We start from the raw sequence: 27740 nt of genomic DNA on the forward strand, positions 1-27740 counted from the left end.
TACAGCAGGGGAAGGTTTATAATTGGGGGAGGGGTAATTATGATGCAACTAGGCAAGAATTAGGGAGCAGAAGATGGGAACAGAAACTGTCAGGGAAAGGCACAAATGAAAAGTGGAGCTTGTTCAAGGAACAAATACTGCATGTCCTTGATAGGTATGTCCCTGTCAGGCAGGGAGGAAATGGCTGTGTGAGGGAACCATGGTTCACAAAAAAAGAGGTTGAATGTCTTGTCAAGAGGAAAAAGGAAGCGCATGTAAGGATTAGAAAACAAGGTTCAGTTGGGTCGCTTGAGGGTTACAAGGTAGCAAGGAATGAGCTTAAAAAAAGGGCTCAGGAGAGCTAGGAGGGGACATTGGAATTCCTTGGCTGGTCAGATCAAGGAAACCCCAAGGCTTTCTACTCTTATGCAAGAAATAAAAGAATGACCAGGGTGAGGTTAGGGCTGGTCAAGGACAGTAGTGGGAACTTGTGCATAGAGTCAGAAGAGATAGGAGAGGCGTTGAATGAATACTTTTCTTCGGTGTTCACCAAGGAGAGGGGCTATGTTTTTGAGGATGAGAGTGTGATACAGGCGGGTAGGCTGGAGGAAGTAGATGTTCAGAGGGAGGATGTATTAGCAATTTTGAAAAACCTTAGGGTCGACAAGTCCCCTGGGCCGGATGGGATATATCCTAGGATTCTTTGGGAGGCGAGGGATGAGATTGCAGAGCCTTTGGCTTTGATCTTTGGGTCCTCACTATCCACAGGGATAGTGCCAGAGGACTGGAGAGTGACGAATGTTGTTCCTCTGTTCAAGAAAGGGAATAGGAATGACCCTGGTAATTATAGGTCGGTTAGTCTTACTTTGGTAGTCGGTAAGTTAATGGAAAAGGTCCTGAAGGATAGGATTTATGACCATTTGGAAAGATGCAGCTTAATCCGGGATAGTCAACACAGATTCGTGAAGGGTAAATCTTGCCTCACAAATTTGATTGAATTTTTTGAGGAGGTAACGAAGTGTGTAGATAAAGGTTGATGTCATATACATGGATTTTAGTAAGGCGTTTGATAAGGTTCCCCATGGTCAGCTCATGAAGAAAGTAAGGGAGGTGTGGGATAGAGGGAAATTTGGCCAATTGGATAAATAACTGGCTATCACAGAGAAGACAGAGGGTGGTGGTGGATGGAAAATTTTCAGACTGGAGACCAGTTACCAGCGGTGTACCACAGGGATCAGTGCTGGGTCCTCTACTATTTGTGATTTTTATCAATGACTTGGAGGAGGGGGCTGAAGGGTGGGTCAGTAAATATGCTGAAGACACCAAGATTGGTGGAGTAGTGGATGAGGTGGAGGACTGTTGTAGGCTGCAAAGAGACATTGACGGGATGCAGAGCTGGACAGAAAAATGGCAGATGGAGTTTAGGGTGGGAGAGAAAGGAGGAATGTCATCAAACTGAAACTGTTTTTCTCTCCAGAGATAGTGCCTGTCCTCTAAGTACTTCCATAGAATTCCTACAATGCAGAAGGCCATTCGGCTGATTGAATCGACACCAGCCCCTTGAAAAGAGCACCCCACCCAGGTCCAATCTACACATCTTTGGGCACTGAGTAGCAATCTCAGGGTGACCAATCCACTTAACCTGCACTTCTTTGGGCTGTGGGAGGAAACTAGGGTATCCAGAGGAAACCCACACAGAAACAGGAAAATTTGCAAACCCCCACATGTTGACGTCAATACCCAGCCCTTGGTGCTGAGACAGCAGTACTAACCACTGTGCCGCTCTGGCTATCATTTTTTTTCTAAATAAATTTTAGTACCCAATTCATTTTTTCCAATTAAGGAACAATTTTCGCATGGCCAATTCACCTACCCTGCACATCTTTGGGCTGTGGGGGCGAAACCCACACAAACACAGAGACAGTGACCCAGAGCCAGGATCAAACCTGGGACCTCAGCGCCGTGAGGCAGTAGTGCTAACCACTGCACCACCCACCTGCCCTTACTTATGGCTATTTTGTTGAATCTCAATACTAATTATTGAAGCAACTTGTGAAAATGCACTTCGTACAAATAATATTTTGCAGTCTATTCCCAGAAATCCATAAATTGATAAGATATAGAAGCAGAATTAATTAATCCAAAGCAAACAGTCCAGTACTGCTGATTGACTAGTACTAAGCAACCAAAACCACTAATGCACACGTATTGCTGATTTAAGCAACTGAAACCGCTAATGCACACGTAGCGCTGATTTATTTTGAGAAAGCTTATTGATGTCGATGTTTAGCATTGGGCAGATTCAGTGCCCATCAATGCATCCACAGATATAATGTGGGATTGAGTGCGATACCTAACATTCAGCTGATCAGTGGTCTTTTTTCATGTACCCATACAGACAGCCGATGTGGATTGTGACAAGCTGGGACTGGCAGTACGGTTTGAGTCTTTAAACCCAATATTGCAAGTTTCTGCCACTGGGCAGTCATGGTATACCTGCTGTGTCTTTGCCTTTGATCTTTTTTTCTGATCCACACAACTTCGCCAGGAATTCATCCACTGCGCACCTCCACTGCGCGCCCTGGGGTGAGTGCAGCTGCCTATGTCTTCCCCGTCGAACCCAGTACGCGGCCTGCAGATTATACGGTCAAGAACTGACTTCCCGGATTGAAGAGCGGCCGAAAGACCGCCGCCCCACCGCAATGCGAGCGCCAAACGGCCGTGAGGGTTAACAGTTGGCAGCCGCTGAGCATTTCAATGCGAATGACCGCGGCCGTGAACCGATTTAGCTGGCACCTCCTCATCTGCTAGCTCCCAATTGCACCTGCGCGGAAACCGCCCCGCCCCCGCCAACAGCGCCTGCGCAGAGACCGCCCGCCTCCGCCAACAGCGCCTGCGCAGCGAATGCCCCGTCTCCGCCAACAGCGCCTGCGCGGCGACCGCCCCGCAAAGACGAGAAGACGCAATGGATCAGTTTCTTCATCTGATGAATCACCTTATAGAAATCAGCGCTAACTCTGATTTCTAGTGTCATTTGGCGACTATGCATTCAGCCACACATTGCTCTCCCTATACATTCCCACCCGACTGATCTTTCAACACCCTCCCTTAAAACCCGCTTCTTACATGAGGAGTTTCCCTGAGTGTGGGTTTGCTCCGGTTTCCTTCCACAAGTCCTGAAGGAGGTGCTAGTTAGGTGAATTGGACATTGTGAATTCTCCCTCCCTATACCGGAACAGGCGTCGGAATGTGGTGACTGGGGGATTTTCAGAGTAACTTCATTGCAGTGTTAGTGTAAGCCTACTTGAGACAATAATAAAGATTATTATTAATCTGACCGTCTATTGCCCTCAATGATTATCCAGTTTGGGGGATCTGCCTCCTTTCTGTCATTCCCAGTGTCTCCGTGAACACGAAGCTGGTTTTTCTACATGAAAAAGCACTACATTGGATTTTTGTTAAAGGTTACCTTCTACTTTGGTCTGCTTGCTGACAGTCAGGCGGATGGACCACCCTTTTGCTAAACAGATACAGAGATACAGTGGAGAGTTAGAACAATCAGCAAATATCAGAAATGGCATGATGTTCACCCGGGAGAGGGACAGAATTAAACGTGCACATTGGTAAATACTTTTTAGACTGAAAATGGAAATGGTGGCAAACTGTAATAGAACAATTCCTAAAACGAATGTCATCCCCAGGGTACATTACGTGATATTTATGATATCTCAGCAGGTTTTGAATATAATTCTATAATAATTTCACCTTGGTTTTTATTAAGCCAGTCTTCAACGCGCCCATCTCTTCCTCGTCACCAGGTTATTCCCTTAACAGCCGTTATGTTTTCTTTCCACGAAGGTAGGGTATCGGACGGTGGAACCATTCAGTGGGACGCGAGCTCTTCTCTTCTCCGGCGCTGTCGTGCCGGACCTGAATTGACGTTACACCGGTTTCCGGAGGGGGATCTTTATCAGCGTTGCACAGGCAGTTGCCATGGAAACGGTGGAGGCTGGTAGGTGAAGGTTGCTATTTGGGGGACGGGGCACAGAAAAGGGAGTACGAGAGTTAATAAAACATCCACGTTAAAGAGAACAAAGACTCGTATTAAAATTCAGGACAAGGGTTTCGGTTGATTTTATATATCGGATGGTGTGACCATCGTTTGGTGGAGGAGCGTTGCTGGTCACTTAAAAAAAAGCGAATTAAGTTTTGGCAGACTTTTCTCTGTAGAGGCTTTGAGGGTGTGCAAAGTCTTGTCACAGGGATTAGCCGAGTCACACCACATTGCATATTTCGGAAGAAAACAAGTTGCATTTATGTAGCGTCTTTCCTGATCTCTGCAGGTCCCAAAGATTTTTTAAAAATTAATTGGATATAGGTCAACATTTACTGTCCATCCCCAATTATCCTTGAACTGAGTGACTTGTTAGACTTTTTTTGAAGGGTCAACTACGTGTAGAATAGACTAGGTGAGGGTGGCAGATATCCTTTCCTAAAAACCATTAGTGAACCAGATGGGTTTTTACAATTAACTATGGTTTCATGGACATTATTACACTTTTAATTCCAGATTTTTATTGAATTCAAATGGCACCATTTAGATTTGAACCCAAGTTACCAGAGCATTACTCTGGGTCTCTCTGGGTTATTAGACCATATTCTTCATGGTCAATGAAGTGGATAGTCAATGGTCCAGGCAATACTTAATACTGATCTCAAAGGTCTAGTAATTTCTGTGATATGTTTTGTCTGGGCTCCACTGGCAGATAAGTCTGTCCCCAAGTGCAGAGGATGTCTTGGAGTGTAGCAGCAAGCTGTCGCTAAACAGCCCAATCAAGCGTTCGCATGCAGCAAAGCAGGAAGTTAAAAGTACTTGAGTTTTTTCATCTTTTTGTTTAAATTTGCAATTAGGGAAATCAGTTATGTGTATTGCTGAAAGCTGACAAAGCTTTTTGTCTAAATTATGCTTTGATTGGTGTTAGCTGGTAATACTCTCGGCTGTCAGTTAGTAAACTGTGGACTTAAAGTCTACATCAGGGCAGGTTTGGGCATACACATGCTTTTCCATGCAGCACCGAGGGAGTGGTGAAAGAATATACATCTTTCAGATGATGAGTTAAACCAAGGCTCCATCTGCCTTCTCAAGCAAAAGATCCCATGTCACTATTTCAAAAAGGCACTATGGAAACCCAAGTCTTTCTTTACAATAGAATCTAAACCAAACTTTAAAATTTATAAAAATAAGGAATTTATAATTCTGGAGAAATCTAGCACTTAAAAGTCAGTTTTGCCTGATTCATCAAGGAATTTTATCATAAGCCTAATAGTATTAAGTGAAAGTTTGTGTCAATTCGAAAGATTTCCCATTGATTGTTCCCCATGGATTGGGGGTAATATCTGGAGTGTCTCAATAGTACACTCTCTCAAGAACTAAAAAATCACTGACAGCAGCTTCTGGATTTCCACTTTACTCGTGTGTGGAATTAATACTCTGCTTGTGTGTGGAATTAAAAAGTTGCTGTCACTCTTGGTGGAGGAATGACACTGGATATTGAATTTTGCTATCATTGTCACTGCAACGTCCAGACCCATGACCCATGTCAGAAAGGTAAGGTCACAGTGATCATGGGGGACTTCAATATGCAGGTGGACTGGGTAAATAATGTTGCCAGTGGACCCAAAGAAAGGGAATTCATTGAATGTTTACAGGATGGCTTTTTGGAACAGCTTGTGATGGAGCCCACGAGGGAACAGGCTATTCTGGACTTAGTGTTATGTAATGAGCCAGAATTGATAAAAGATCTTAAAGTAAGGGAACACTTAGGAAGCAGTGATCATAATATGGTAGAATTCAGTCTGCAATTTGAAAGAAAGAAGGTAGAATCAGATGTAAAGGTTTTACAGTTAAATAAAGGTAATTACAGGCGCATGAGGGAGGAACTGACGAAAATCGACTGGAAGCAGAGCCTAGTGGGAAAGACAGTAGAACAGCAATGGCAGGAGTTTCTGGGAGTAATTGAGGACACAGTGCAGAGGTTCATCCCAAAGAAAAGAAAGGTTATCAGAGGGAGGATTAGGCAGCCATGGCTGACAAAGGAAGTCAGGGAATGCATCAAGGCAAAAGAGAGAGCCTATAATGTGGCAAAGAGTAGTGGGAAGTCAGAAGATTGGGAAGGCTACAAAAACAAACAGAGGATAACAAAGAGAGAAATAAGGAAGGAGAGGATCAAATATGAAGGTAGGCTAGCCAGTAACATTAGGAATGATAGTAAAAGTTTCTTTAAATACATTAAAAACAAACGAGAGGCAAAAGTAGACATTGGGCCGCTCCAAAATGACGCTGGTAATCTAGTGATGGGAGACAAGGAAATAGCTGAGGAACTTAATAAGTACTTTGCGTCAGTCTTCACAGTAGAAGACATGAGTAATATCCCAACAATTCAGGAAAGTCAGGGGGCAGAGTTGAATATGGTTGCCATCACAAAGGAGAAGGTGCTAGAGAAACTAAAAGGTCTGAAAATTGATAAATCTCCGGGCCCAGATGGGCTACATCCTAGAGTTCTAAAGGAGATAGCTGAAGAAATAGTGGAGGCGTTAGTTATGATCTTTCAAAAGTCACTGGAATCAGGGAAAGTCCCAGAGGATTGGAAAATCGCTGTTGTAACCCCCCTGTTCAAGAAGGGAACAAGAAAAAAGATGGAAAATTATAGGCCAATTAGCCTAACCTCGGTTGTTGGCAAAATTCTAGAATCTATCGTTAAGGATGAGATTTCTAAATTCTTGGAAGTGCAGGGTCGGATTAGGACAAGTCAGCATGGATTTAGTAAGGGGAGGTCGTGCCTGACAAACCTGTTAGAGTTCTTTGAAGAGATAACAAATAGGTTAGACCAAGGAGAGCCAATGGATGTTATCTATCTTGACTTCCAAAAGGCCTTTGACAAGGTGCCTCACGGGAGACTGCTGAGTAAAATAAGGGCCCATGGTATTCGAGGCAAGGTACTAACATGGATTGACGATTGGCTGTCAGACAGAAGGCAGAGAGTTGGGATAAAAGGTTCTTTTTCGGAATGGCAACCGGTGACAAGTGGTGTCCCGCAGGGTTCAGTGTTGGGGCCACAGCTGTTCTCTTTATATATTAACGATCTAGATGACGGGACTGGGGGCATTTTGGCCAAGTTTGCCGATGATACAAAGATAGGTGGAGGGGCAGGTAGTATTTAGGAGGTGGGGAGGCTGCAGAAAGATTTAGACAGTTTAGGAGAATGGTCCAAGAAGTGGCTGATGAAATTCAACGTGGGCAAGTGCGAGGTCTTGCACTTTGGAAAAAAGAATAGAGGCATGGACTATTTTCTAAACGGTGACAAAATTCATAATGCTAAAGTGCAAAGGGACTTGGGAGTCCTAATCCAGGATTCTCTAAAGGTAAACTTGCAGGTTGAGTCCGTAATTAAGAAAGCAAATGTAATGTTGTCATTTATCTCAAGAGGCTTGGAATATAAAAGCAGGGATGTACTTCTGAGGCTTTATAAAGCACTAGTTAGGCCCCATTTAGAATACTGTGAGCAATTTTGGGCCCCATACCTCAGGAAGGACATACTGGCACTGGAGCGGGTCCAGCGGAGATTCACACGGATGATCCCAGGAATGGTAGGCCTAACATACGATGAACGTCTGAGGATCGTGGGATTATATTCATTGGAGTTTAGGAGGTTGAGGGGAGATCTAATAGAAACGTACAAGATAATGAATGGCTTGGATAGGATGGACATAGGGAAGTTGTTTCCATTAGCAGGGGAGACTAGGACGCGGGGGCACAGCCTTAGAATAAAAGGGAGTCACTTTAGAACAGAGATGAGGAGAAATTTCTTCAGCCAGAGAGTGGTAGGTCTGTGGAATTCATTGCCACAGAGGGCGGTGGAGGCCGGGACATTGAGTGTCTTTAAGACAGAAATTGATAAATTCTTGATTTCTCGAGGAATTAAGGGCTATGGTGAGAGAGCGGGTAAATGGAGTTGAAATCAACCATGATTGAATGGTGGAGTGGACTCGATGGGCCGAATAGCCTTACTTCCACTCCTATGTCTTATGGTCTTATGGTAATGTAGGAATCGCAGAAGCCAGTTTTGACAAAGTCAGGTCCCACAAAGATCAGCATGATCATTTGTTTTAGTTGAGGGGTAAATATTGGCCAGAACACTGGGAGAACACTCCTTGTCTACAAAATAATGCCGTGGGACCTTTTCCATCCACCTGAAAGGTAAGACAGAGCCTCAGTTTCATTTTCATCTGAGTGACAGCACTCCTGACAATGCAGTAATCCCTGTGCTAGATTTCGTACAGGGCTTTTGAAGTGGGACTTCAACCTTCTGACTCTGAGAGGAGAATAGTACCACTAAACCATGGTTTGGTTGATCCTGGATAAATATTAGCAGCTGGCACAATTGGGCTAATTGGTTTCCTGAGTGATGTACATGCTGATGGTTTGTTCAACAATTACTATTGTTACATTACTAGGTTTAATACAAAATTGAACATGGATCCGGATGGCGAACAGGTAGTAACAGAGCTCGACAATGATGATACAATAGACAATGAAGATCTTGAGCTAGAAAATAGGAACAACTTTCTTACCAGTGTGCTGACAGGAGATACTGAAAACCTACGCAAGTGTTTTGAACTTCTAGATGAACCAAACTACAAGGTGACAAATGAATGGCTAAATATACGTGATGACTTCAACAGAAATGCTCTCTTTGCCGCCGCTATGCTAGGTCATTATGAAGTTATTACCGAGTTAGTGACAAGAGGAGCAGACGTGAACGAGACAACCAATAGAGGTACTTGCTTGCATTAGTTTCTCCACATTGGTAATTGCTCTTAGATTGTTTTCAAATAATGCCCTATTTCTTTGGTAAAATTGCAGACTAATTAGGTTGCTAAGCATCATTTGTATTAGAAGTTTTACACCATAATGCTACAAACAGTACAAATTTAAAGAAGTCATCCAGTGAGAATATCGAGGAAAATTAGAAACTCTTGAGAATAAATATGGGCCAGTACAGAAGGAAAATTTAAACTAGGATCTGTCCATTTTTCTTTCAGCCAATCCTGTATAAAGGCTGAAACTATAATAAAGACAGAATATACATATCATTTGTTGTTAATCTGTGATACTGACTAATTGCCAATTGCTTATCTTATGTCCTTACTTTTGCAGTAACTGTCATGTGAGAGTACCTTTAAGAAACAGGTGTTTAAGAAATGGGTGTTTTTATAGAATAACTGTAGTGGGTGTACCTTTAAGAAATGGGTGTTTATTACTGCAGTGATGTCAGAGAGTGGGTGGAGCTGGGCTGTCTGTTAGCTTTTTACTTTCACTTTAGGCTTTTTGCTGCAGGGTGGGTTTGGTTTCATTTTAGTTTTGGAGAAGCTGCAATCTCTGCAGGATGTGTGTGAATCTCTGCAGGATGTGTGTGAATCTCTGCAAGCTTATGAGTGTCCATTTGCTGATTTCAACATGGTAACTGTTCTCAGTAGTAAAGTTAAGTCTGATGTCTTTCTGTAAAAAGGTGTTTTTAAGTCTTATGGATGTTAAAAGGAAAGCTTAAAGGATTACTTAGTGTTGTCGTCTTTGGGGGTTGTATTTGAATTTGGTTGCTAAGATGTTCACTGTATTTTTTGAAAAGGTTAACTTGAGTTCATAGAATAAGCATAGTTTTTCTTTAAAAAACACTTTTCCATTTCTACTGTACCACACCTGCAGAGTGGGCCGTATGCTCCTCATACCACAATCTATTAAAAGTTGTGGGTCAGGTGAACTCCATGATACACTTTGGGGTTCTCTAAATCCTGGCCCATAACTGTAACAAATAATGTTTTGGTTTCCTGTTCACAGGGTACACTCCCTTACATTGTGCAGCTGCTTGGGGGAAGCTGGAGAGCCTAAAAACTTTGGTTGACCTCGGAGCTAATGTTCAAGAAACCAATTTTAGAGGAGAAAAGGCACGAGACATAGCTAATCGATATTCAAAGAGTGATTGCATAGAGTTTTTAGATTGGGCAGGTAAGAAATTAGCAGACTGTTTAATCACAGAATAATAATCTTCAGATATTTATGTTTTTTAGAATCATAGAATCCCTACAGTGCAGAAGAAGGCCATTCGGCCCATTGAATCTGCACCAACCCTTGGAAAGAGCACCCTACCGAGGCTCACACCCCCACCCTATCCCGGAACACAGTAAACCCACTTAACCTTTTGGACATTAGGGAGAAATGTAGCATGGCCAATGTACCTAACCTGCACATCTTTGGACTGTGGAAGGAAACCGGAGCACCCGGAGGAAAACCACACACACAGGAAGAAAGTGTAAACTCCACACAGTTATCTGAGGTTGGAATTGAACCTGGGTCCATGGCACTATGAGGCAGCAGTGCTAATCACTGTGCCATGGTGCAGTTCATGAGTACTAAACTGAGCAAATATATATTTATTAAAACTGGTTGGATCTTACCAAATAATGTCTGAAGTATATCATCTCAAAATGATTCTTTTCTATATGTTCCTGGCTTCAATGTAGTATGAAACGATCAGTCCATCGACAATATTAAATTTAATAATTATTCAAATTCATTTTATAGTTAATCATACTTATCGTTCCACATTCAGTGGCATACCATCGCTAAATCCCACACTATCAGCATCCTGGGGGTTACTATAGATGAGAAACTTTAAACTAAACTAGTAATGTATTATTTGTAAATTTAGAGGACCCAATTCTTTTTTTTCCAATTAAGGGATGAGACCCACGCAAACATGGGGATAATGTGCAAACTCCACACCGTCAGTGACCGGGGGTTGGGATCGAACCCGGGTCCTCAGCGCCGTGAGGCAGCAGTGCTAACCACTGTACCACCCTTGTGTGGTGAATGTAATATGTTAATATATATGTTAATTCACACTTGTAAGCGCAGTAGCGCTGTCCTACCACTAGGGGGAGTAACGCTGGGAGCACTTAGGAACTTGTACTGGGCTCCACCCTTGGCTCCGCCCCTAGTGCAGCTGTATAAGTACCCGTGTCCAGAATCAGCCTGGGTCACTAAGAGTTCATCGACAGGTAATAGGCTGGCTCTGAAGTAAGTCGATTAAAGCCTAGATTCGCATCGGAAACACGTGTCTGGTGAATTGATGGTTCCATCAATTTAATCAACTTAAGAACAGTAAGATTGATTATGGAATCGGCCTTCAAGCCTGGACGCCTGGAGCTCAACCCGCAGGATGCAGAGGCTAAAGAAATCTTCTCCCACTGGATCCGGTGCTTTAAGGTCTACCTGGCCGAAGCAGGCACAGCCAAAACTAGAGGATCAGAAGCTGAGTCCACTGCGCGCGAGGGTGAGCCATAGAATCTCAACGCAACTAAACTCGGCCAGTTCATATACTGCGGCGTTAGCAGTTCTGAAAAAAATATATGTAAGGCCAATTAATGAAGTTTACGCTCGCCATGTGTTTACGACTCGCCGTCAGCGGCCTACGGAATCACTCGCCGAATTCCTAAGAGAACTTAACAATTTGTCCAATGACTGTAATTACCAAGCGGTTACCGCGGCTGAACACAGGGAATTGGCGGTAAGCGATGTTTTTGTAGCGGGCCTCAGGTCTAACTATGTGCGCCAACGACTGCTGGAAAAGGGGGCCCAGGACTTAGAAACGACTGTGGAAGCTGCGACCACGATGGAGGTCTCCTTCCGCAGCCTTAACTCGTTCCCCGCGACTCCCCCAGGCCTGTGCTACGCGGCCGCCCAGCCATCATGCTGCCCCAGCCAGCCACTATGCTGCTCCAGCCTGCCATTTCTGCGGCCAGAACCAGCACCCGCGGCAGCACGGCCTGGCCCGCACCGCGACCTGCAGCAGCTGCGGGCGAAAAGGGCATTATGCAAGAGTGTGCCTCGCAAAAAGGGCCCCAGCTTCCAACTCACCAGCGACTCGCAGTAACCACTCCCCGCACTCTCAGCCCCGCGGGGCCCAAAACGCTGCGGCCTATGCCCCGACTCCGCCCCCTCCAGCCATGTGCGATCCATGGGGGCTGCCATCTTGGAAAACCTCCACCACGCCGGCGGCCACGTACGACTCATGAGGGCCGCCATCCTCCTCGCCACCCGCCACGTGCGACTCATGGGGGCCGCCATCTTGGACGCCATCTTCCTTGCCGCCCGGCACGTGCGATCCACGGGCCCAATCGGCATCCCCGCGCTCGGACAACTCAGTGGAGGAATTCGAACTAAACTATGACCTCAGAGGGCAGTCATCACAGGGCCACTCCAGCACAGCTGATCGAGCCGCTGACTACCCACAACTCAGCGCGGTCATCCTGGACCAATCACGACCAAAGAATCTACGAAACTCGATGGCAGAGGTCCATATCAACAGGTACAAAATGCCATGCCTCTTCGACTCCGGGAGCACAGAGAGCTTCATACATCCAGACCTGGTAAGATGCTGTTCGCTCCCCGTTTTCTCCGCGCAGCAAACTATCGCACTCGCTTCAGACCCCCACTCGGTCCAGATCCAGGGGCGCACCGCTGCGACACTCACAATCCGAGGCACTAGTTACTCGAAGTTCAAACTCTACGTTTTGCCCGAACTCTGCGCGCCACTCTTATTAGGCCTAGACTTTCAATGCAACCTCAAGAGCCTCACCCTCAGCTTCGGAGGGCCCCTGCCCCCACTCATGATCTGCAGCCTCACTACGCCGCGAATCCCCCCCCCCAACCTCTCTTTGCCAATCTCACTAAGGACTGTAAACCCGTAGCCACTCGTCGCAGGCAGTATAGCCTGCAGGATAGGGTATTTGTCAGAGCAGAGGTCCGAAGGCTACTCAGTGAGGGGGTTATAGAGGCCAGCAATAGTCCCTGGTGAGCTCAGGTGGTAGTCGTTAAGACCGGGGAAAAATTCCGTATGGAGGTCGACTACAGTCAGACTATAAATAGATTTGCGCTCCTCGAAGCGTACCCCCTCCCCAGGATTGCAGACATGGTAAACCAGATCGCCCAGTACCGGCTCTTTTCCACGGTGGATCTGAAGTCTGCATACCACCAGCTCCCAATCCGCCCGGAGGACCGCCACTACACGGCATTCGAGGCTGATGGCCGCCTCTTCCATTTCCTCCGAGTCCCTTTCGGCGTCACCAATGGGGTCTCAGTGTTCCAACGAGCAATGGACCGAATGGTGGACCAGAACGGGCTGCGGGCCACGTTTCCGTACTTGGACAATGTCACCATCTGCGGCGCCAACCTCCACCGTTTTCTCCAGTCGGCACAGAAACTGAATCTCACGTACAACAAGGAGAAATGCGTTTTCCGCACAACCAGACTAGCCATCCTCGGCTATGTCGTGGAAAACGGAGTCCTGGGCCCAGACCCGGACCGTATGCGCCCCCTCTTAGAACGCCCTCCCCCTCATTGTCCCAAGGCCCTCAATCGGTGCTTGGGATTTTTTTCCTACTACGCCCAGTGGGTCCCTCAATATGCGGACAAAGCCCGCCCACTCTTTAGGACCACACGATTTCCCCGTCAGCCGAAGCACGCCAGGCCTTCGACGGCATCAAGGAGGACATCGCCAAAGCGGCCATGCGGGCGGTGGATGAATCCACCCCATTTCAGGTAGAGAGCGACGCCTCAGAAGTAGCTCTTGCAGCCACGTTAAATCAGGCAGGGAAACCAGTTGCATTTTTCTCCCGTACCCTCTCTGCTTCAGAACTCCGATACTCTTCAGTCGAGAAAGAAGCACAAGCCATTGTGGAGGCTATCCGTCACTGGAGGCACTACCTCGCAGGTAGGAGGTTCACCCTCATCACCGACCAAAGATCGGTTGCCTTCATGTTCGACAACTCGCAAAGGGGCAAAATAAAAAACGATAAAATCCTGAGGTGGAGGATCGAACTCTCCACCTACAACTACACTATCAAATATCGACCCGGGAAGCTCAACGAGCCTCCGGATGCCCTATCCCGCGGGACATGCGCCAGCGCACAGATCGACCGATTTAAATGCATCCACAATGACCTCTGCCACCCAGGGGTCACCTGGTTCGCCCACTACATTAGGGCCCGAAACCTGCCTTTCTCCAACGAGGAGGTAAAAGCGGTCACTAGGGACTGCCCGATCTGTGCGGAGTGCAAACCGCACTTCTATCGACCAGACAGGGCCCATCTGGTCAAGGCTTCTAGGCCCTTTGAACGCCTCGTGATTGATTTCAAAGGGCCACTCCCCTCAACTAACAAGAACGTTTACTTCTTAAACGTCGTAGACGAGTTCTCCCGCTATCCATTCGCTATCCCGTGCCCCGACATGACCTCCAACACAGTCATTAGGACCCTGCATAGCATCTTCACCCTTTTGGTTTCCCCAGCTACGTACACAGCGACCGGGGTTCGTCCTTCATGAGCGACGAGCTGCGTCAGTACCTGCTCGACAAGGGCATTGCCTCGAGCAGGACTACCAGCTACAACCCCAGGGGAATGGGCAGGTGGAAAGGGAGAACGCGACGGTCTGGAAGACCGTCCTACTGATCCTCCGGTCTAGAAAGCTCCAAGTCTCCCAGTGGCAGGAAGTCCTCCCAGACGCGCTCCACGCTATTAGGTCCCTTTTGTGTACGGCGACCAACCAGTCCCCTCAAGAGAGGCTCTTCATATTTTCCAGGGGCACTACCACGGGGGTCTCACTTCCGGCATGGCTGAGGACGCCGGGCCCCGTACTCCTGAAAAAACACGTCAGGGCACACAAAACCGACCCCCTTGTTGAAAAGGTGCGCCTGCTCCACTCCAACCCCCAGTACGCATTCGTCGAGTTCCCTGACGGCCGTCAGGACACAGTATCCCTCCGGGATCTGGCACCCGCCGGATCCAGCGCCCCCCCCCCCCCCACAGAAGGATCTCGCACTCTACACCCCATGCTGCCGCCCCTCGCGCTCCCGAGCCCACAAGCTCGCTCCACCAGTTCTGCACCCCCACGCCGGCCAGCCCCCAGCGCCCCCAGTCTCCGGTCAAACCAGGAGAGTATGAAGCTCGGATACAACCCTCCCTGGAGTCCCCCCTCGTACCCCAGCACACTACACCCATCCAGCCACCGCAAGAGGCTCCGCAGATCTCGGCGGACAATCCGACCACCGGACAGACTGACTTTATAGACTAGGCCACCACCCCCGCCGGACATGGTTTTTTTGAAGGGGGTGAATGTGGTGAATGTAACATATATGTTAATTCACACTGTTGTTATAAGCGCAGTAGCGCTGTCCTACCACTAGGGGGAGTAGCGCTGGGAGGACTTAGGAACGTGTACTGGGCTGCACCCTTGGTTCCGCCCACAACTCCTCCCCCTAGTGCAGCTGTATAAGTACCCGTGTCCAAAGTCAGCCTGGGTCACAACGAGTTCATCGACAGGTAATAGGCTGGCTCTGAAGTAAGTCGATTAAAGCCTAGATTCACATCGGAAACTCATGTCTGGTGAATTGATGGTTGCATCACCTTGGACTAGTAATATATGCTGTGGCTACAAGAACTGGTCAGAGGCTAGGAGTCCTCTGATGAGTAACTCACCTCCTGGCTCCCAAAATCCTGTCCACCATCTGTAAGGCGTGAGTAAAGAGTGTGATGGAATACCTTCCACTTGCCTGGTGCAGTGCAGTTTCAACAACACTCCAAGAAATCTGACAGGTTGGAATCCTTGAAAGTTGATTAGTCGCTAGGCCAGATCGATTTCTCCCAAGGTTACTGAAGGAGGGCAAGGAGGAGAGAGTAGGTGCTTTGAGGATTATTTTCCAATCTTCACCAGAGGACCAGAGAAATGCAAACATAGTTCCATTGTTTAAAAAGGGATCAAAGGAAATGCCAATTATAGACCAGTTAATCTAACGTTGGTGGTGGACAAATCAGTAGAATCTAACCTGAGAGAATTAACTGCCACTTAGAAAGGCATGGACTTGTCAGGGACAGTCAGCATAGATTTGTTAAAGGAAGGTCTTGCCTCACAAATTTGATTGAATTCTTTGAAGAAGTGACAAAAAGGGTTGATGAAGGTAGTGCAGTGGATGTTGTGTACATGGATATTAACAAACATTTGACAAGGTCCCAATGGCAGATTGGTCAAAAAAATAAATGCCTGGGGTGGCAGTGTGGTGCACTGGTTAGCACTGCTGCCCCACAGCACTGAGGACCCGGGTTCGATCCAGGCCCCGGGTCACTGTCTGTGTGGAGTTTGCACATTCTCCCCATGTCTGCCAACCCAAAGATGTGCAGGGTAGGTGGATTGGCCACACTAAATTGCACCTTAATTGGAAATTTAAAAAAAAATAAACGCCAATGGGATATAGAGTAATGTGGTAAACTGGATAAAAAGTTGGCTTAGTAATGGTAAACAAAGGCTAATGATCGATGGATGACCTTGCAAATGGAAAGTTGTGTCAAGTGGTGTTCCACAGAGCTCGGTGTTGGGACCCTTACTGTTTGCGTTCTATATCAATGATTTGGATGTGATTGTGGCACCACGATTGGAAACACAAAGATTGGCCAAGTAGTGGATAATATTGAGGATAGCTATAATCTCCAAAACGATTTAGATGGGTTGGTGGAAAGGGCTGCAAAGTGGCAGATGGATTTTTAACACAAGAAAAATGCAAGGTAGCTTTTTTTGTTTAAAGAATACCCAATTCTTTTCTTTCCAACTAAGGGGCAATTTAGCATAGCCAATGCACAACTTTTTGGGTTGTGAGGGTGCAACCCACGCAGACGGGGGGGGGGGGGGGGGGGGGGGAGAATGTGCAAACTCCATACGGACAGTGACCCAGAGCCGGGATCAATCCTGGGTCCTCGTCGCCGTGAGGCAGCAGTGCTAACCATGCTGACCAAAGTGAGGGATCATGCATTGAGGGAATATACTAAAAGTGGTGGATGAAGTGAGAGATCTTGGCGCACAAATACACAGGTCCCCAAAGGCAGCAGTTTAAGTAGACAAGGTTGTAAATAAGGCATATGAAATGCACTCCTTCGTTGGCAGAGGTATAGAATATAAAAGTACGGATATAATGTTAGAATGGTATGAAACAATGATGAAGCCTCAACTGGAGTATTGTGTGCAGTTCTGGTCACCACATTAATGGAAGGACATAATTGCTCTGGAGAGTGCAGAGGAGGTTTACAAGAATGTTGCCAGGACGCGAAAAGTGTAGCTATGAGGAGAGATTGAATAGATTGAGGTTATTATCCTTGGAGCAAAGAAGGCTGAGGGATGACTTGTTTGAGGTGTATAAAATGATGAGGGGAAGAGATAATGTGGACAGGATAAAATTGTTTCCCTTGGCAGAGAATTCTAGAATCGGGGGACATAGATTCAAGTGGCAGGAGGTGTAGAGAGGACATGAGGAAGAACCTTTTTATGCAGAGGGTAGTGGGTGTCTGGAATTCGTTGCCCAAGTTGAGTTGGTGTTGGAGGCAAAGACCATAAATTCTTTTAAAAATTAGCTGGATCTGGTACCTTAAATGCTGTAAGCGACAGGGCTATCAGCCAGGTGCAGGAATGTGGGATTAGAAAGGGAACCTGGGTGTCCTTGGGCTGGCGTGGACAAGATGGGCTGAATGGCCTCCCTCTGTGCGGTAAATTTGCTATGGTTCTAACCATCCAGGACAAAGCAGCTACTTGATTGGTACCCCATCCACAAACATTAATTCCCTCCACCACCGATGAACAGTGCCGGCAGTGTGTACCATCTCCAGCGTGACTCACCATAGTTTCTAAGGCAGCAACTTCCAAACTACCATCTAGAAGATTCTAGAAGGGCAAGGGCAGCAGATACCTGGGAACACCACCGCCTGGAAGTTCCCCTCCAAGTCATTCGCCATCTTGACTTGGAAATATACCGCCATTCATTCTCTGTTGCTGCATAAAAATCCTGGAACTCCTTCCCTAACAGCACCTCAGGAACTGAAGCGGTTCAAAAAGGCAGCTCACCACCACCTTCTCTGTTGCAATTAGAGATTGGCAATAAGTGCTGGCCTAGCCAGCAATCCCCACATTCTATAAATGAAATAAAAGGCTGACATTGCAATAGTGTTAGAGATGACTAATATTCTTATTTTTTGCACCCCCTGCCGTTCTTACAAAGCAGTAAATTGTTTTGCACCACAAATCATTGTTTTCTATTGATAAATTAAACCAGTATTGTAAATAGATTACATCATGCACGGCAAATCTCTATTATCTCTGGCATAATTAAACCCATTGATAAGAATATTTTCTTCCTGAAAGAATTCAGCGAGTTTATCAAGTAAGTAGCAAAGTCAAACAGACCAGAAAGATTCAACAGTTACTTGAGCCAGAGGAGGGGGACTCCTGCTCAGGAGAGAATCGGTAAAGGTCCCCAATCATGTTCGCTATCCAGCAATCCTGCAGAAGGTGCATGTTTACAGACCTTTGGTAAAACTATGATCCTGAAACCCAGGAAAACATGCTCCTAACAATCACTGTCAAGGGTCAAATATGAACAGTGGTCATTTGAGCCAAGTATTTGGAATTGCTTGGGATCTCCAGAACTGTGCCCCAATATGGGTTTCAGTGAAAATGGTACGAAGGATTTAAAAATATAAAAATATTTTTAGGTTTTGTGTTAAAAGTAAAGAAATTTGGATGTCTATACAAGTGGTATAATATTTCAGTATGATACAAAAGTTGAATCTTTGGCGAATTTCAGGCAATTTTATAAGTAAGCAGTAAACTGCCCCAAGATCTCAAATCTTATCAAATTAGATATGAGTCGATACATCAATCTTTGGAATAACAGTTTTTTCTTATTGTGTCTATTTCAAGTCCTATCTCCTGTTTTGCCTACTCAAAAGTTGTGATGTCCATATGCCATTGCCTGCTGTCAGGTCCTCCCAGATCAAAAGCAACCTGAAAGGTTTAATATAATTAAAAGGAAGTTTCCCCTTTGTCCCACTTATAATGAAAATTGCTTATTGTCACGAGTAGGCTTCAATTAAGTTACACTAAAAGCCCCTAGTCGCCACATTCAGGCGCCTGTCCGGGAAGGCTGGTACGGGAAATAATAGTACCTCCTTCATACTATACAAGGTAACGATGGATGACAGGCCTTCTCCCATTGCTTGATATTGGATTTTGGTTAGAGATTCCTAATATTGCTGATTTCCAACCCTAGCCCTCACCTTTCATATTTGTCACTTCTTAGCACCGCCACAGCACATTTCCATTTGGGGATGAGAAGTCACCTTGGGATATCGTAAAATTAACCTATACTCTGCTACTTTGTGATAGCATACACATCCATCCTGTTCTCTAGCATAAATTATCCCATCACATTAATGACACCCCAGCAGTGCTCAAGTTGCTTATGTTAACAAAAATATTGCAAGAGGAATAATATTTTTTATATTTTGCACTTTTTAACTGCAGAGAGCAAACTGATTTTGGAGGTATATATTAAGAATATTCAGGAAACTGTTGCTGATCTTGAAAAGTTACAGGGCAAGCTGTCCAAGCAAGACAAGGTAAGCTCCTCATTCTTGGATTGAAAGGAGCGCACTGTTCTCTCTGTGAAAGGATCGCACTGTTCTCTCTGTCCATTTCTTTGTTGTGCAGTGAGTAAACGGATGTCCCTTGGGTTCAAGAGTTTTTCTCATTTGTAGGCTACCTTTACAAATGCCTGTCGTTCAAAATCTGATTGGCTGAATTCGGCACAGAATGTTTCCACACAGGAGTTTGAGGAGCAAAGAAAGCAATTGGAGCTGATTATGGAACCAATCTTGGCGAAACTAAATTTACCATGTGAGTACAAACACAACTTCACTGTGACATTTGTAGATTTTATTCCTCCAATATGCTTTTACAGTGGTCACAAAGGGTCAAGACCAGGAATAAACCACCACTGATTTGATCGGGATGCCTGGTTTCCCTATTTTAAAACTTTTACCAGTGGTACAGAACTGCCAAACTAGGTTAGCAATGTAAAGCATTCTGTGGCAGATAGAGTGATGATGCAGCACACAGCAACATCAAAGCACTGCACCTGGATGGGGAAAAATGCAATTTTTTTTCTTGTGCAAACCCTTGCTTTCATTAATATCACTTCCACACCTTTCTGATTTCTAGACTTTAAACATCTCACTTCCTGGCACCCTGTTGCATCTTTTCTGGAAGCAAGTACTTTTTACATTTAACTCTGGCCTCGCCAGTGACACCCATAATCCCATGAATAAATTATTTTTAAATTGTAAGCCACCATTACGAGGGAGCCCAACATATTTTGGGGCCCATAGTGCTGGGTTACATTGTGATGGGGACTTGCCACAATTTTGAGTTACTTTTACCAACTATCTTCTGTTTCTTTCCTTTCAAGCCAATTGGAAGTCTGCATCTGTATCTTATTGCAAATTAATCTTTAATGTGATAATTTATCAAAGACATTTAGGAATTTTAAGTACACTGTCATCTTGTTTTCCCCATCAATTTGTAATTTTAGCTATCAAACAGTTTTGGGCTTGGTTAGTCAAGAGCCACCCCTGCTGATAGTGCCATGTTGAGTATAGAAACATAGAAAATAGGAGCAGGAAGAGGACAATCGTCTCTTCATGCCTGCTCCGCCACTCATTATGATCATGGCTGATCATCCAACTCGGTAGCCTAATCCTGCTTTCCTGCCATATCCTTTGATCCCCTAAGTGTTATATCTAACTGCTTCTTGAAAACATACAATGTTTTAAACTCAACTACTTCCTGTGGTAACAAATTCCATAGGCTCACCACTCATTAGGTGAAGAAATTTATCTTCATCTCTGTCCTAAATGGTTGACCCCGTATCCTCAGACTGTGACCCCTGGTTCTGGGCATATCCACCATCGGGAACATCCTTCCTGCATCTACCCTGTCTAGTCCTGTGTCATGGGAATGTCACTTTAAGAAATGTTTGTCTTCTCAAGTGGCTGCAGTGATGTCATTGTGTGGGTGAAGCTGGGCTCTGACTCTGCTCTGCTTTTTACTTTCATTTTGAGCTGGAAAATGTTTTTGGCTCTGGGTTTTAGTTTCGTTTTCAGTTGGATTCAAACCAAGGAGATATATTTTGGTCTCTCTGCATGTCACATGATGATTTCACAATAATACCTTTTTCTGTAAGGAATGCAAACCTACTGTCTTTGTTAAAAAAAGGTCTTTGACTTATGGATGTTACTAAGGGTCACTTATAGAGTATTGTATCTTTGGGGGGAGTATCAGTGTTGGTAGTTGATAAGATGTTTACTGTGTGTTTCTAAAATGTTAAATGGATTCACAGCATAAACATTGTTTTTGTTTCAAATTACTTTAGATCTCTGTTGCATCACACCTGTAAAGTAGGCCCTTGTGCTTCCCATAACCAAAATCTACTAAAAGTTGTGGGTCAGGTGAACTCCATGATATACTTTGGTGTTCTCTAAACCCTGGCCCATAATATCTGTTAGAATTTTAAAGGTTTCTATGAGACCCCCTCCCTCATTCCTACAAATCCTAACCGATTCAATCTCGCCTCATACGTCAGTCCCACCATCCCAGCAATCAGTCTGGTAAACCTTTGTTGCACTCTCTCTAGAGCAAGAACATCCTTCCTCAGTTAAGGAGACCAAAACTGCACACAATATTCCAGGTGTGGCCTCACCAAAGCCCTGTGTAATTACACCAAGACATCCTTCCTCCTGTACTGAATCCTCACACAATGAAGGCCAACATACTATTTTCCTTCTTTACCGTCTGCTGTACCTGAATGCTTACCTTAAGTGACTGGTATACGAGGACACCCAGGTCTTGTTGCATATTCCCCTCTCCTAATTTATAGCAAGTCAGATAATAGTCTGCCTTCTCGTTTTTGTTGCCAGTGGACACCTCACATTTCTCCAAATTGTACTGCATCTGCCATTCATTTGCCCACTCGCTCAACTTGTCCAAATCATACGGAAGGATCTCTAATCCCATGCTTTATTCTTACATACTAATCTCTTGTGCAGGACTTTGTCAAAAACCTTCTTAAAGTCCAAATGTACCACATCCACTGGCTCCCCCTCATCAAGTCTACTAGTTACATCCTGGAAGAATTCCAGGTGATTTGTCAAGCATGACTTCACCTTCATAAATCCATGTTGCCACTAGTATCTTCTTAAGTACTAAATGTATAGAGGTCCCACCTGCTCCAGAACCGGTCTGATGACCTCTCTCCTACACCAATTCTCTATCCACATGGTCAATCACTGAATACTCCTATCCCAATGCTCACGAGCAAATGGCACTGGGAGTAATCTTGAGATTATTGCTTTTGAGGCTATGCTTTTTCATTTCATTGTTAACTCTTTAAAATCTGCATTGAAGACTTTATCCCACTTCCACCCTATATTATTGGTACCAATCTGGATCACGATCTCTGGCCCTCTCCCAGAAGGATGTCCAACAGCCACCCCATGGCTTCCTTGAGGCTGGCACCAAGGAGGCAACACACTGGCCTGGAATCATATTTACAGCCACAGAAACAGCTATCTTAGCCCCTGACTATCAAATCCCCTATCATTATTGCTCTGCCACGTGTACAGGTGGTGTACATGGATTTTAGTAAGGCATTTGATAAGGTTCCCCATGGTAGGCTTATGCAGAAAGTAAGGAGGCTTGGGATAGTGGGAAATTTGGCCAGTTGCATAACAAACTGGCTAACCGATAGAAGTCAGAGAGTGGTGGTGGATGGCAAATATTCAGCCTGGAGCCCAGTTACCAGTGGCATACCGCAGGGTCCTCTGCTGTTTGTGATTTTCATTAATGACTTGGATGAGGGAGTTGAAGGGTTGGTCAGTAAATTTGCAGACGATACGAAGATTGGTGGAGTTGTGGATAGTGAGGAGGGCTGTATGCAAAGAGACATAGATAGGATGCAGAGCTGGGCTGAGAAGTGGCAGATGGAATTTAACCCTGAAAAGTGTGAGGTTGTCCATTTTGGAAGGACAAATATGAATGTGGAATACAGGGTTAACGGTAGGGTTCTTGTCAATGTGGAGGAGAAGAGAGGTCTTGGGGTCTATGTTCATAGATCTTTGAAAGTTGCCAGTCAACTGGATAGAGCTGTGAAGAAGGCCTATGGTGTGCTAGCGTTCATTAGCAGAGGGATTGAATTTAAGAGCCGTGAGGTGATGACGCAGCTGTACAAAAGCTTGGTAAGACCACATTTGGAGTACTGTGTGCAGTTCTGGTCGCCTCATTTTAGGAAGGATGTGGAAGCTTTGGAAAAGGTGCAAAGGAGATTTACCAGGATGTTGCCTGGAATGGAGAGTAGGTCTTACGAGGAAAGGTTGAGGGTGCTAGGCCTTTTCTCATTAGAAGGGTGAGGGGCGACTTGATAGAGGTTTACAAGATGATTAGGGGAATAGATAGACAGTCAGAGACTTTTTCCCCAGGTGGAACAAACCATTACAAGGGGACATAAATTTAAGGTGAATGGTGGAAGATATAGGGGGGATGTCAGAGATAGGTTCTTTACCCAGAGAGTAGTGGGGGCATGGAATGCACTGCCTGTGGAAGTAGTTGAATTGGAAACATTAGGAACCTTCAAGCGGATATTGGATAGGTACGTGGATTACGCCAGAATGATGGGGTGTAGATTTGTTCTTAATCCAGGGCAAAAGTTCGAAACAACATCGTGGGCTGAAGGGCCTGTTCTGTGCTGTATTTTTTTAAAATTTAGATTACCCAATTACTTTTTCCAATTAGGGGACAATTTAGCGTGGCCAATCCACTTATTCTGCACATTTTTGGGTTCTGGGGGCGAAACCCACGTAGACACGGGGAGAATGTGCAAACTCCACACGGACAGTGACCCAGAACCGGGATCGAATCTGGGACCTCAGCGCCGTGAGGCAGCTGTGCTAACCACTAGGCCACCGTGCTGCCCCTTTGCTGTATTTTCTATGTTCTATGTGTTGAAAAATATTGCTCTCAATGTTTATTGGGAACTGGAGCTTTGATTTATTCCTCGTGAAAGGAATTAGAATTGAAGATTATAGATATTATTTGCATCAATATAACATCTTTCCTTTGATGTTTGCAAATTTTCTCAGAATACTGTTGAAATTTGTCACTATTGTAATGTAGGCAAACACAGCGGGGGGCGGGGAAAAGAGGATAATTGCTCCCGGTGACCGTCAGTGGTTGCCCTGAACATCTATGCAACGGGGTCCTTTCAGTCGCCAAGTGGGGACCTGCCCGGGATATCTCAAATCTCGGTACACAGGTGCATCCATGCCGTCACGGAGGCCCTATATGCCCAGCCAGATTACATCCATTTCCATGTGGACCGAGCCCAGCAGGATGTCCAAGCAGCGGGGTTCGCTGCCGTCGCTGGGATGCTTCGGGTCCAGGGGGTGATCGGTGGGGGGATGTTGCATTTCGCCTTAAGAGTACTGGCAGATAACAGACCGCTGTACATAAAGGAGTACCACTCAATGAATGTACAGCTGGTCTGTGATCATCAGCTGCACATCATACACCTCTGCGCCCGATACCCGGACAGTGTGCACAATGCCTTCATCCTGGCACACTCGGTGATTCCTGACATGTTCGGGGGGCACGCCCCTGCCCCCCCCCCCCCCCCCCCCCCTGCCCCCCCCCCCCCCCCCCCCCCGCCCCAGCTGAGGGGTTGACTCCTGGGGACAGGGGTTACCCGCTGTGGCTCGTGACATCTGTCCAGAGGCCAGAGACCGACGCAGACACCCACAACGACGCCCATACAGCGACCAGGAGTGTGATCGAGCAGTGCTTTGGTTCCTGAAGATGCGGTTCAGGTGCCTAGACCGTTCTGGAGGGTCCTCCAGTATGAGGCTGAGAGGGTCGCCCACATAATGGCGGCCTGCTATATCCTTCACAACATCGCGCGCGATGTGCTGGAGTAGGAGGAAGGGCAGGCCTTGTCTGACAAGGGGAATGCGGGGGAGGGGAGAATGAGCAGGACACGGGGCCCAGGCAAGCAGGGGAGGCCGCACGTTATTGCCAGGGCTAATGCACACAGGACACTGATCGTCGCCAGGTTCACCGACTAAGGGGGTTGGGGGGGGGGGGGGGGGGGTAGCCAGGGGCATGGACACCACATCCCAGACCCACACCCCCTCACTGCCTACCCCGCTTGCATCCCTTCCGTTATACATACCTGCAGTGCTATGAAGTGGGTCCCTGAGTTGGCAGTAACAGCGGGTCTGGTACATGGGATGGAGGATGATGACAACCCGCTCCGCGATGAGGTCTGGTGCTCCACATCGTATGACGTCTGACTCATGCCCACGATAACACCTTCCACCGAGGTGATCCCTGCATGCGGGCTGGCCAGTCCATCACACGGTCCCGTCGAATCCCTGGGGTAGGGGTGTGGGGGCAATTGGGGGGTAGTGGGGCAGGCGGGGCGCTGGGTGCACAGTCCTCCCACAGTGCGTGCACATCTAGCCCGCATCCACATCCATCAGAGGGAGCACTGAGACAGGTTGTAACGGTGGTAGGTGTTTACTGTGAACAAATACATACAGTCTGTGTCCTAGCCCCTATAACTAAACTGTGCTCTGCACCTGAACAAACCTAACTGGTGTCTAACTTTCTGGGCTTACGGGCCCTAACGCGACACCTTGGTGGTTCCCCAGACGGTACAGCAGGAGTGGAGGCAGCCTGCCCTGCTGGTTAATCTTCTCTGGAGCAATTTGTGTTTTTAGAGCACAAGACCCCTACATAAGTAATTAATGAAATCAAAGTTTGGTGAAGGTTTGAAGTTATTAAAAAGGAAACACATTTGGGAGGGAATAGGAAATATTTACATTGTACCTCTTTCGTGCAGTTCCAGGTTAAGGAATGCTATAAGATTGATTATGGAATCAAATGAATGTCACTGATGCTGATTTTTCCTTTACTTTTATAAAGCCCCACAGCTCTCAAGATCCTCCAGGTTATAAAACCACCATGACAGTTGGCTTAACACGACCATCAAAATGGAAGATTTCAGAGGAACTGGATATTAGAAATATTTTCTTCTTCAGTTTGTGCTGCTCTTTCATTGTTGTTCTCATTGCATTTGGGTAGATTATTTTTCATTGTGAACACTGTGAATGTGTACATTATTTAAATTTGTGGGTTAGTCTACTGAACCACCTCATTACTAGGAATGTTACAAGAGGTGGTTTCTGCACACTTACCAATGCTGATCAATTGTACCATTTTGCTGTAGTGTGTGTTAGGCTACTGATTAGAAGTAGATTTTGTGTTTATGTTCACAAGACAAAGTTCCACTCCAGTGATTACACAAATGAACTGTAACCAGAAATCTTCATTCATGATTGCAGGGGAGAGATTGCATCTCTTCACAGAGTGCCGTCTCCAACCAGCAACTTCAAAATATAAAACAAGGAATCAAAGTGAATAGGGGGACTGAGACACCAATAAGTTATAATGGATGGTTTGCTTTGTACCAACTGGAATTATGACAATTCAATGAAATATTCTTTCCCCAATAACAGAAATATTGGGTGTGATTCAACAGCCTTGTTGCGCCTGCCTTGGTGTCAGGACGTATCTGTTGAGTCTCGCAAGATGCCTGCATCGAGATTCGTGATGCTCAAAACATCTCACGAGATTCAATGGAATTTCGTGGCGTGGCGCAATCTAGATCTTGCTCTCATGGGACAAGATCCAGGCTCATTTAAACATGCACTCGCCCAGTTCACTGGGGCCCGGGATTCACCAGCCTCCCCAGCAAGGCCTCAACCAGATGCCATTTGGCACTGGATCACAAAGTTGTGGACCAGTTTTGATGGCACCTCGAGGGGGTGGTCTCGCTGGGGAGTTGAGTACCCTGGGTGGTTGGGCAGTGTGGCACCCTGGCATTCCCCATCACCTGGGCACTGCCAGGCTGGCAGGGGCACTGTTTGCCAGTAGTGGCTCCCATATGGACACCAGTTACCAGTACAATGTGCATCATTAATAGATGAAGATGTTAACACCAAAGGATTAGCAGTTGGTTTCCATTAACAATGGCTTGTATAACTTGATGGCAACAGCGGTTTACTAATACCATTGATGTACCGTGAAGATATTCCAAGAAATAAATGTGGAAAAGTGGCAGATGCCCAATTTTGTTTCAGATAACACAAGGCAGGGAAGAAAGTAATGTAACATTTTGAGACTATTGGTGAATACAGATGCAACATCGCAGCGATAGAATTACAGCACAAATCAGTCAACTGATTTTTCTGATATTACTAAAAGTTTCCACTGAAATTAAAAATTAAATGAAAATCGCTTATTGTCACGAGTAGGCTTCAATGAAGTTACTGTGAAAAGCCCCTAGTCGCCACATTCCGGCGCCTGTCCGGGGTGGCTGGTACAGGAATTGAACCGTGCTGCTGGCCTGCTTGGTCTGCTTTAAAAGCCAGCGATTTAGCCCAGTGAGCTAAACCAGCCCCCAGCTAAACTAGCCCCTCTGAAAACCTACTGTAGTGAGATTATACAACCAATCACAACACAAGTATCTTCATGCACAAATCAACCATAATTATGTCTCAGTTTTCTGTAACTAGCCATTTTTTTAGACCAAATTTAGCAGTCACTGACAAACAAATGCTGCTTGCCTTTCATTACAGTGCCCTTGGCCAAAGGCTTTTTAATGGGTTTTTGCGCTGTACGTTCAGTCAGACAGCTATCATTAGCACTGTGCCCTCCACAA

The 27740-nt window shown here is 45.9% G+C and overlaps 2 protein-coding genes across 6 annotated transcripts in view; one reads left to right on the forward strand and one right to left on the reverse strand.

The window, feature by feature from the left end:
- Positions 1-3879, reverse strand: part of klhl20 (kelch-like family member 20) — a 90824-nt gene extending 86945 nt beyond the window's left edge. For 3 of the 4 annotated variants that reach the window (XM_038795118.1, XM_038795119.1, XM_038795116.1), the window contains exon 1: positions 2476-2817. The gene's annotated coding sequence lies outside the window, so the exon portion shown is untranslated. Of the gene's footprint in view, positions 1-2475; positions 2818-3744 lie in introns of those variants that run through there. The other variant, XM_038795117.1, reaches the window with a different exon arrangement.
- ankrd45 (ankyrin repeat domain 45) lies at positions 3742-27136 on the forward strand. Of its 2 annotated transcripts, XM_038795134.1 has the most exons (6): positions 3742-3991; positions 8494-8816; positions 9875-10042; positions 19436-19530; positions 19669-19807; positions 25943-27136. In XM_038795134.1, exons 1-6 carry the CDS (start codon positions 3819-3821, stop codon positions 25972-25974), a joined length of 930 nt encoding a protein of 309 aa, XP_038651062.1. In that variant the 5' UTR covers positions 3742-3818; the 3' UTR covers positions 25975-27136. The 2 variants fall into 2 exon arrangements, with proteins under 2 accessions (XP_038651062.1, XP_038651063.1); XM_038795135.1 differs by lacking the exon at positions 9875-10042 and having other exon boundaries at positions 3804-3991.
- The last annotated feature ends 604 nt before the right edge of the window (positions 27137-27740 follow it).

This window comes from Scyliorhinus canicula, chromosome 4, assembly GCF_902713615.1.
Source record: "Scyliorhinus canicula chromosome 4, sScyCan1.1, whole genome shotgun sequence".
Taxonomy (NCBI): domain Eukaryota; kingdom Metazoa; phylum Chordata; class Chondrichthyes; order Carcharhiniformes; family Scyliorhinidae; genus Scyliorhinus; species Scyliorhinus canicula.

Coding starts and splice junctions, on each gene's coding strand:
- ankrd45 (XM_038795134.1), top strand. CDS start 3,819: ATGTTTTCTTTCCACGAAGGTAGGGTATCGGACGGTGGAACCATTCAG. Junction 10,043..19,435: donor AGAGTTTTTAGATTGGGCAG/GTAAGAAATTAG, acceptor TTTTAACTGCAG/AGAGCAAACTGATTTTGGAG. Junction 19,808..25,942: donor GGCGAAACTAAATTTACCAT/GTGAGTACAAAC, acceptor ACTTTTATAAAG/CCCCACAGCTCTCAAGATCC.